At 39.7% G+C, this 11,362-nt stretch overlaps 1 protein-coding gene across 1 annotated transcript in view; it reads right to left on the reverse strand.

Moving 5' to 3' along the window:
- Positions 1–2,936: 2,936 nt before the first annotated feature.
- The window catches only part of LOC102208135 (vasoactive intestinal polypeptide receptor 2-like), a 44,597-nt gene continuing 36,171 nt past the window's right edge, over positions 2,937–11,362 (reverse strand). The window contains exons 7-14 of the mRNA XM_005752671.1: positions 11,202–11,352; positions 9,381–9,441; positions 9,080–9,149; positions 5,822–5,913; positions 5,248–5,386; positions 4,504–4,545; positions 4,313–4,403; positions 2,937–2,989 (exon numbers count right to left, since the gene is read on the reverse strand). Of these exons, the coding sequence (XP_005752728.1) occupies positions 2,937–2,989; positions 4,313–4,403; positions 4,504–4,545; positions 5,248–5,386; positions 5,822–5,913; positions 9,080–9,149; positions 9,381–9,441; positions 11,202–11,352 (699 nt within the window). The remainder of the gene's footprint in view (positions 2,990–4,312; positions 4,404–4,503; positions 4,546–5,247; positions 5,387–5,821; positions 5,914–9,079; positions 9,150–9,380; positions 9,442–11,201; positions 11,353–11,362) is intronic.

Genomic DNA, 11,362 nt, shown 5'->3' on the forward strand with positions numbered 1-11,362 from the left:
ATATTGTGCTTTTACGCTATCTTCCATTCCTTCTGCACAAAGATGCAGAGACCGATGATGGTGCTGGACGATGCCCTTCAACAGCCATGCTAAAGCCCACATCCTGGTATGTCCTCCACACTCTTGAGACTGTGACATCCTGGACAAGCTGGACTGTCTGTGCAATGTCAATGAGCTGTAGCTAGCGTCTCCTGTTACTAATACTAACAACAGTAGCAAAAAAGGAAAACTAGAGACGTATCAGTCTGGAGGGATAAGGAGGGAGCAATAGTCTGTGGTCACTGCCTCCTAAATCATTTTCTTTTTGGGGGGTTTGGCTGTTGTCCTGTTGCATCTGTTGTTACTTTCACTTTCAGCAAAGCAGCTGAACTGGCTTTGCAGTGGTTTATGTTTCCTAAGTGAACAGACTGATATCCCTGAGGTTTAACTGACTTTGGTTATGCCATAATAATTGAGTGTTCCTTTCTTTCTTTCTTTTTTTGGAGCTGTATTTTTTAAGGCTTTCATGAGACATCTGAACCTACCAGTCACATTTCCCAGTTATCAGTTTCGCTTTCTTTGACTCTGTCCAGCTCATAATTGTGTAACTCCATTCTGCTCAAATGCGTCACAATCTAAAGTAAATACAGGAAAAGTAAAGAGCGGCAACAATTACACAGGTTGGTTTTTTTCTGTTAACTAGTGAAGCAATATACCCTCACTGACCTCTGACCTTTGACCTCACAGGTCTAATGCCTTTAACTGTGCCCGCTGGAAACTGTGACAAAGTGGCTAGGACAGAATTCATTTGCCATTTGCGTATATTGTTTTTCTGTGTTCTGTTATCCTATAGTCTGTCATAATGCTTTAATGTAAACACAGCACATGTAACCTTGGCTCTACATACTATCCCGGGTCTGTTTGTGGTAGCATCGGTTATATTTATGTCATCTGTGCAAATGTACTTAAAGCTAAATGTCACTTCATCATTAATTGATTAGAATCTTTCATTTGTTTATGTAGTTTGGTTATACTTACCATTGTCTGTTCCTTTGGACAGGTCCTATGTGTAAAACAGGTATGTGGGAAGGGCCGCCCCAGTACTTCCTGATTTTATAGGATATGATGTCACTGATCATGTCAATTGGGTGTAACCAAATGAAGGGGTGTTTATTTTGTGTAAAATTGTTTATTTCATTTAAAATAACTCATGAGTCAGATTAGGTGAAGAGATTGACTTTTCAAACTGTTTAGTTGGGTGAATGAGTTTGTTAAGTGGAAAAATGATTTTATTCCTGTTTCTTTGTCTAGACTGTGTTATTTAGTCTACCCTGTTTTCCCAATGGTAGAGGATAATGAGATCCAGGTGTGCGTGGAATTTATATAAAGCAGGTGAGATTTTGACTCACAGCTTCTGATGTTTTTGTGAGATAATTGTTGAAAGGCGACGCCAGAAAATAAAGGACACTTAAAAGAAACTTTAACTGTCTGCAGATGCTGTCTTACTATCACCTTTCATGCTGCTTATGTTATGCTACTTCACAGAAACATAAACATAAGATGAGAAAATATCTGCAAATACGGAAGAAAAAACATTTAAAAGGATTCAGTTTGTGTGATTGAACAAACAGAGCTTCATTTCCACGATAAAAAAGCTTTTATGGATTAAACATATGGAATCACAGGTTTACAGTTGTGATCAAAAGCTTACAAATTTAACAACGATGTCTTTCTCTACATTTTACAATCAGCCAGCGATATACTCTCCACTGTATAAAAAAGAAAGAAAAATAATACAAAACAGTCTATGTACAAGGCAAGCATGGTTTTTGGCTTTAATTCAAATCAAACCCATTTTATTTGTATAGTGCCAAATCCAAACTGTCGCCTGAAGGCGCTGATAAAACTCTGTTACGGTGAGTTCGTTTGGATGAGAACATTCTGTGTGTGGGAAACACTGATCACCCTTAAAGTGAAGTATCTGTATTCTAATTTTATCTCAAATTGAATGCTATCACGTTCATTCCCTGCTGACGTGATAAGGGAAAGTAAATGGAGTTACTGAAAAAACAATACATTTAACAGGTGTGGTAGGCCTTATTAAATTACATGTAAAACAGCAATGATCCATGATAGACTTTCAGGAAAAAACTGAACTTCAAGAGGATCATAGTGAAATTACTGACGATAACGTGCTGTTCAGACAGCCGTTTTTGTTGAGCCCTGAATTTGGTACCAACTTAAACACACATTGTTATCAAATGCATTCAAAACATGAAAAAATGAAGAGTGACAAGAGCTACAGTTACCCAGGAAACACCAATGATATCTTGCCAGTCAAAACAGAGGGGTGCACTGTAAAGTGAAATTACAGTAATAGATCAGAAGGCTGCAGTATGTTGAGCTTAAAGTCTGGAGGTGAAGCTGGATCTCTGTTTACGTGGCTACATCACTGTGGTAACTTACCCTGCTCCTAACACTAATAATAACCCCTTCTTAGTACCTGATTGAACCTCCTGTGCTTTCTCTTAAGGTTTAGGACCATATTAGCATGATAGCATCACATAGTCACTCCAGTTTTGTGGGCTTCACATCCACTACCAATTTCCTGTTCCACTACATCCCAAAGGTTCTCTACTGGATTGATATCTGGTGACTGTGGAGCCGATTTGAGTACAGTGACCTCATTGTCATGTTCAAGAATCCAGGTTGAGATGATCCTGCTGGAAGCAGCGATCAGAAAATGGGTACACCGTGGTCACGAAGGGATGTGCTCACCAGCCTGAACAGATCTAAGAAAGGATGGATCCATCCTTTCATGTTTATACCAAATTCTGTCCCTACCATCCAAACGTGGCAGCAGAAATCGAGACTCATCAGATCAGGCAACATTTTTCCAATCTTCTGTTGTCCACGTTTGGTGAACCCGTGTGAAATATAGCCTCAGTTTCCTGCTCTTAGCTGACAGGAGAGCCATCGGGTATGGTCTTCTTCTGCTGCAGTAGCCCATCTGCACCAAAAACAGACAGATGTTGACATTGTTTCCACATACAGTAGTGGTCTCTGCTTCCCCATGTCAATAATCAGCTCAGTGTCTGAATCAATTAGCTCAGTGGGGCTTCAAAGTGAGAGGTCGGGGATTTGAGCTGCCGTTATTTGGTTTTATTTTTTATTTTTTCAGCTTTGTTTTCGTTAAAAAAAAAAACATAAATAGATTTTTAAACAAAAACTTTCCCTTGCATATTTCCTGAATCTTTTCTTGGACAGTGAGTCTTAACTTACAATATTAATGAGCTGAACAGCCTGTGAGATGACCGAACTGAAAAGCAGGAATAAATATGCTTACCTATAAGCATATTTGCAACATAATTTGCAACATCTACTACGTCACAGTAGCAACCAACAGAGCTGACAAACTGCGCCAAAAACTGCAGTTCCTCTACTGGCCACGTGAGGCTGGCTCCACATCCCCATAGCCTGCCATGCTAAAATGCCCAACTTCACGGCACATATACGCATGTTTACAGCCTGATATGAACAACACGTTTGGTCTCTATAATTAATTTCTTCCTTCATATCAACTGTACAACTGTAGATAACTCAGCCATGTAAATATAGGTACGGCTTTTTTATTATGAGGTGCATTCTTTTTTTACTTAGCACTAATCAGCAGGTATGGATGAACCTTATTAACCAAACATACTCTGCATATCAGTTAAAAAAAGAAAAGCTTATATGAAAGGAAGAACTAGATCAGCCCTATAAAACTAAACATAAAATATGAATATTTCTGTATACATCTACCTTCAGGTATATAAAATGTATGGTTACTTTCTCCAATATGGATTTAGCATTTTTATGTAAGTCTTAATTTGTGCATTAACTATTTGAAAACTATTTTTTCAAGTCAGTTAGTCATTCTTTGGATGTGGAGAATAATTATAAAAATGAATTTGTTGTTCTGGAAACATTATAGGAGGCACTGTTTCATCCGTTATGTGTTTAAAAATGTTAAAGATCATTGTGAAATCTCACGCCGATGTGGAAAAAAAAAATATATATATATATCTCCGGGAGGTTTGACGGTCCAAAACGAAGTCTTTCACCTCAAAAACGTTTGCAAGCCACAAGTTCAGTCCCTGCAGCATCAGGCGATATGTCTATAAAAGCGAGGTTAAGTATAATTCCTCCACACTGACCAAACACGAGCGCCCGTTCTCAAAGTCTTTAACAAAACAGGCTGTTTGTGTCGCAGATCACAGCCCGGTGATCTCAGTCTGCAGGATGGATTGGGCTCGGGAGTTTCTAGAACACTGGGTCGAGCTTTCTGTACCATTTTGGTTCACGCTGTGGAGCCTGAAGTCCTGTCCCACGCAGCGCTTTACAGAAAAACACTTCCATGTCCTCCTCAGCTCACTCTGAACCTTTATGTGCAAAAAAAAGAAGAAGTAGAATTATATTAAATATATTATATATTAAAAAATGTTGTAAATTATGTTACGAAGAACACATGCATAGGCTCACCTCACTGTTGAGGAAACAGTAGAGAACCGCTACAATTAGACCCTAAAAGGAAACAAATACCACCATAACAGATCAGTGCCAACGTGTCAGAAACAAGGCTATATTAATACTAAAGGATGCTGCCTTTAAGGGGCACCACCTATCCCGAGCATCCTCATCTGTCACACCAACCCACTGCATGTCCTCATTCACTACACTCATCAATCTCCTGCATTGTCTTCCTCTTTTCTTTCTGCCTTTATTAGAGGCAGTGAGAGAGAAAGGAAGGCAGAAGTGTGGAGGCAACTTTAAATGACTGGTTTGTTGGGACAGCACAAGAAATGAGCACATCAGAGTGACAGCTCAGGCTGAGTGTTTGGGGACAAAGTTAGAGAGGCAAGGCTGAGGTGAGATGGTGGATATGTTGGACAGAAGCTGCCCGGCAGGAGGAAAAGAGGAAGACAGCAGAGAAGAGTCAAGGATGTGGGGAAAGAATTGAGACTGTGTGCAGACACAGAGCCGGACATTAAACTAGGACACAGTCAATGAGCTAAAAAAAGAACATGCAATGTTTATTTTTCTTACTACAGCTCCCAATCATACATGACTATCTTGTAAGGGTCAAAATTCTTGATGTGGTTCTCTCCTTTGCTGGGTCTTAACTTGATGACATTTTTATCTTCCGCTAAAGTCATTTTCCTACCAGAGCGAAAAAGGCAAATCATTTTATTTAGGAATTTTATGTTTTTAAATGTCTTATAGTACCTGGAATGATCCGAGGCCGAGATCGAAGAAGATCTTCACTTGCTTCACGTTTTCATTTTCCGGTTCCATCAGGTAGAAAAACACCACGTAATACACCCCAAACAGAGGGATCAGCAGAAGTGTGGACTTAGCCAGGCGCCTGATAAACACACATAATACTCACTCAATGCACACAATACATTTAGACTAAAACTTATCTGCGAGACCATCAGTGGGAAATCTCTTTCTTTCACTTTTTCTCAACAGTGCAGAAAAATTGTTTATTCTGGATATTAAAAAGGAGAGTTACAATGAGGAAGGAATGGCTATTATTTGTTTGGTAAAGAAAGAATAATCAAAATCATTTGTCTCCAGATTGAGAAGCAGAAACAGGCAGGAAGATTGATACTAAGATGTCCAAGTTTAAACACAGTTAGCTGATAATGTGATAATGGTTCCTGTCTAATGTGTCGAGGAGATTTGATATGACTGCTGCTTTCGTCACCACATTATCAGGAAGCCCTCTTAAATGCATATGAATCTAATCAGCGAGAGCTCGGAGGTAAAAATATGACTCCTCAGTTCCTTGACGTACTTGTATTGGCATTGATCGTTTCCGCCCACATCACAGCTGCGCAGTTTCTGCACCAGGATGCGGATGATGCTGATGAACAGGATGAAATTGATCTTGTAGAGAAACACGGCAGAAAGAAAGAGGAGTCATATTAGCGAAAAGTGTAGAAAGGTTAGAAACTAATTTCTATGAAATTTGTCTGTCCAGGAGCAAAGAGTCCAAAAATTGACTGTACAGTTGTGTTTCCGAACTCCATCCATCCATCTTCTCACATTTACCCAGGCTGTCTGGATAAGTTTGCCTAGGCAAAGAAACGCAGACCTTCCTCCACCCAGCTACCTCCTCCAGCTCATCTTGAGGAACACCAAAGCATTTCAAGGCCAACTGGGAGCCATAATCTCCCCTGCATGTCCTGGGTCTACTTCAGGGCCTCCTCACTCAGGTCATAATCTTAGATATCCCCACGCCACCTCCATTGAATGTGGAGGAGTAGCAGCTCTAATCTGTCCCTCTAAATAATTGAATTCCTCACCCTGTCACTTTAGGTCACCACAGCTGAAGGCAGGGATGTAGAACGACCAGTAAATTGACAGCTTCACTTTTACGCTCAGCTCTCTCTTTACCACAACGGACCAGTATAGTGTTCACATCACTGCAGACATGGCCCGAGTCCATCTGTCAGTCTTCTGCTCCCCTCACAGAGCCGAGTGACGAGATACTCGTCCACTGTAAAGCTCAACAACCCTTCATACAGTCCACTCCACACTTGGTGGTTTTTTGCTGGGGACCTGAGTAAGTGAAATGTGATGTACTTGCATTTACAGAGTGCTTTACTAACCACTCAAAGCTCTTTAGAGTGCAAACTTTAAGGACTTTATGTATCTCACATCCATGGCCATTTTAGCATCAGCACTTTAACCTGTGCCCAAACACGGGCACAGGAAGGACATCTAAACACTACACACAAAGGCCTTAGCTGGGTTTCAATTCATTTTGAAGAGCAGTTCCCATATGTTGATAAAAATCAGCTGCCTTCTTCACTATGAGTGTAAGTGGAGGGGCTCACACCCACATACATGTGTTTATGTGACATATATGATGATGATACTTAAAAAATACTTTTTCAAGAATAAGAAACCAGCCAACCAGGTTACAAAAACTGAGAGTTGCCAAAATGAAAACAAGTGCAGCTAATAGCTGTGCTTAGCTGGATCATTAGCCACAGTGGGACCAAAGGCCAGCAAGGGAGGCGTGTTCAAATAATGCTGCATTATAAAAACTCTAACTTCGACCATATAACCAAATCTGAATCCTCAAACAAGCTTTTGACATGTTGCAAATATTTTTACAAAACATCACTCAGAGGTGTATTTTTTGTATATGCATTCCCCTAATTTTAAGTGTATTTTCTCTGGTTTTCTGTGTTATGTGACTTCCATCACTCAGTCATACTGTTTGAACAAGCAGTTCACGAGAAAGCTACGCTCCAAAACCTGCCCAGTCATGTACCAACATACACAAGCACACATTCAGAGAGCATGTCCTTACAGATGACTGCGTTTTCAGAACAATAACTTTACAACTGCCTGCATTTCATATATTTAGAAGACATCTATAAATCGTAGTTATAGCCAAATATAAATGGAAACTTGATGGCACAAAGCACACATTAGAGCACACATTATTGCAAAATGCTCAACAATCGAATCGTACAACGTCAGTTACATAGAGCTTCGCAAAAACAAGCAGTAAGCAGTTCGCTCACAACGGATCAAGCAGAGCTTCACTGTTGCAACAAGTAAAAATAGTAAAAATAGAAAAGTTCAGCATGACAGCTCTGATGGATTATCTGCTGGTTCGCATGTTTTGAAATCGACTGCTGACTGATTGAATTTTATCTAAAACTTATCTGTTTGCAGATGTTTTCTCAATGACTGAGCAGCCTTTTTTTTATGAATGTCTGTATCAGAGGATATAATTGTGTCTGGGATTTCCAGTGTAAATAAAGAGATCCACCATCTGAGGCCAAGTCTCACAGAAAATCCAAAAATAGCGATAAAATATGTCACACTGTAATTTTTTAGTATGCTGCGTATGGAAATGAATGTTGCTGGAGTAACTTTGCAACTCTGAAACTAACGGATTTCAATGGGAAGGATGATTTATGCCTGCACTGCTTGTTTGTTTTAGATCACTCTGGCTGTGACACTTTTGACATAATCAGAATATTTTATCCCAATCTGTGATCTTTTGCTAAACCTCATCAACTAGTTTTGATCCTTAAACCTTTCTCCTGGAAACCCAACAATAAACAGTATGTTAAAAAGAAACATTATCTGTGAGTACTTTAGCAAACTCTATTACCAAAATAAAAACTACAGTACAAAGTGCTCTGGTTCAGTCCAAGAGTTAAAGTATAACCAACTATGTGTGTTAAAGCTTCAAAATTAAAAGGACTCATTGTGCAGATTGACTCTGGTATGGTTTATAAAGATGTGAATGCTATAGTCATTCGTTATTTGTATATAACATCTTCCCTAGAAAAGTACTGAGTATTGCTGCTGACCAAAAACAGATCAGCAGCAATACTTTTGTAGTTTTTAAATGATGCTGAGTTTGTACCAAGTGAGTGAAGCTAACATTCTTGCCATCATTAGACCACCAGCAACAGCCTGAACCTTTGATAAAAAGCAGGATCCATGTTTTCATGTCATTAATGCCAAATCCTGCCATCTGAATGTTGCATGGCATGTTTCCATTTAGCATCAGTTGAACAGGAGCACTTAAACGATGTGTCCAGTAAGTGTGTGACTCTAAAAACCAATGTGTGGCTGTGCAGGCTCTGTAATAGTGCATCATTTTTAATATGGTGAATATTTATTTGTAAAATAAAAATAATGATCCAATGTTTTATATTTTAGTAGAAGAAAGCAAAATAAAATGAGAAAAGGAGAACAAGGACAAAGCAGGTGAAAATGAAAATGGATTTCAGTTCAAATTGCAGATTAATGACTAAAAACAACAACAACAAAAAACAGACGAAACAGACTTGACCTATTAATTTAGACTGTGTTATACCCACTGGTGGGGCATAATGGGCTGTGTGTACAATCATCCTGACCACAGATCCACTCACTTTTACTCAGGTCAATTCTTTATACTATTTAAAACTAATAAGAATTGTGTCCAGGATGCCGAAAAAACATTTAAGAAGTGCTTTTTTAATTCATGAAAAAACTCTGTCTGATGTATGCAAGGTTATCCTGGGACAAAACTCACAATGATAGATGCCATGATGGGCCAGTTGATCACTCTGTTTGGTATGGGGGTGTTGTTCATCTCCCAACACCTGGAAGTGAGTAAATAAGTCAGTGAGATTTGTAATATTTCCTGACCTAGAGATGGTTAAATGAAATCAAAGATGCATTATTTTGATATAAGCTTCAACCAATGCAACTGCATGCATGTGGTGGAAATTAAGGATAAGCATAATGTGCCGCCTGCAAGTTTGTAACGTTTGATTTTTGCACTGACCTTGACACAGTTTGTGAAAACAATGTTTAAACACTTGCAGACTCACCCCATGTCCTCCATGTATATCCTACAAATGATCCATGCCACGATGAACACAAGAGGGATTCCTGAGAACCAGAGAGTAGAGAGGAAGGTAGATATGGAGGAGAAGAGGATCTGTTTAGGTTCTCTATCTGGCAGGCACAGAACATCCTCGCAAAGTGCCACAAAGGAAATATGACGTCTACACACACACATTAAACATCTGGGGCTGAACGGTGATGCATTGGGGAGGAACTGTTGGTAAAGTGGAGATGGATAGTGGAAGGAAGGTGTCAGAAGGCAGCAGCTGAGACAGAATGGAAGAGAGCAAACGCAGAGGCCAGGAGAGTGTTTACTGCCCGGACTTTCCCTGAATACACCAGCTCACTTCAGCAGCGTGACGCACTGTCTGCTGGTTGTCTGAGTGCTGGCACTGTGTTTTGCAGAGGCTCACACTAAAGGGGTGCTACAACAGGGCTGTCTATGAAATTTCTAAATTTATCAATATAATTGATTTTTTTAAACTGCAGGGTTAATAGCACGCTAACTGCAACCAGGGAACATTGAATGAATTGTTATTTTCATAAACTTTTCTGGTCTTCCTGACCTCTCGCAGCCTCATTCGTACGGAGCTTATTTCTCTGCAGGGATTTTCTTAAGGGCTCGATCTGCTTTGCATCAACACCTCCTGTGATAAATTTAACCTAGCATGAATCCCAGAGAGCGCAGTGATGTATTGCTGACCTATATGTGCTGTGTGGGTAGCGGCAGACATTATGTAGCAGAGAAGTGTGTTTGCTCATTGTGAAGAGGTCATTTGTACATTGTTTAGCACTGACTTGCCAACAGCTAAGCTTGGGCAGGTCAGCTAGTCTCATTTTATGTGCACATAAAGGTTAAAAGGAACAATTAGCCCAGTTACTGTACATTAAGTAGATTGCTTAACAAAAGCCATCCGTGTCAAAAACATATTAAAGCATAAGGTTAATCTTCAACGGTTTCAGGGGTCAGTTTAGCCCAGGATTAATTCAACCGAGTGGTAATGATGGAACAAATTTCACAACTCAATTCGTCTCTAGAGAGAGAGACTGCGCTTTGTTTGGAAATAGTTCAGATTTTGGCCAGCAGATGGTAAATGTGAAAAAAAAAATGTTGGGACAAAAGATTATGAGCAAGCCCAACCTCACCCTGACTGAAACACTGCGGGAGGACGTTAAGAGAGCTGTGAATAAACAAATGCCTGCAAATCTCAATGAACCGAGGTAATATTTTAAAGAAGAGTGCCAGAATTTCTCCACAGCAATGTAAGAGACTGATAAAGCCATTCAAAAAGGTATTACTTCAAGCTATTGCTGATAAAGAAGGTTTTAAAAGTCACTGAATCATGGATGTAATTAGTTTTTCACTGGATTGCATAGCATGTGAAACTTTGTAAGAAAGAGAAAGTTCCAAGTAGCTCAGCTCCCTGATGGTTCGACCACTTTGTTAGCTGAGTGATGTTAATGGACTGTTTCTACTTCACTGCACTCATGTCAGATAACTCTAAACTTTCTCTGCGCAGAAACCAAACTAAATCCACAATACAAGTGCTCTAAACTTTCACCAGGAGTCTGAGGTTTCCATTATTATTCGTTTTTTTTAATCATCTTTAGACTGTCTTACATTGTCTTTGGTTTCTATTCAGTTTTAATAAAGTGTTTTTAATGCATGATCGTCAGATGTTTCACTGGGTTTTAAGACATTAACTTGGTGATAGGAACATTATCAGTGGTTACACATAAGACCAGGCCAATAAGACTGTAAAGACAACATAAAGTTACGGTGCTCTCATTGTGGTTCAACCTACCCCAGCCGATGAGCATGTAGATGGAGAGGCGGAAGGAGTAGGTGGGGAGGACGAGCAGCAGCGTGTGAAGGTAAAGACCTTCAACCAGCAGCCAGAAGAAGTTAGCTAAGATGAAGTACTGGAAGAAGATCAGGCTGGCCTTACAGCCCACCTACACACAC

Source organism: Pundamilia nyererei, unplaced genomic scaffold (genome assembly GCF_000239375.1).
Source record: "Pundamilia nyererei isolate P.nyererei 1_Seehausen unplaced genomic scaffold, PunNye1.0 scaffold00371, whole genome shotgun sequence".
Taxonomy (NCBI): Eukaryota; Metazoa; Chordata; class Actinopteri; order Cichliformes; family Cichlidae; genus Pundamilia; species Pundamilia nyererei.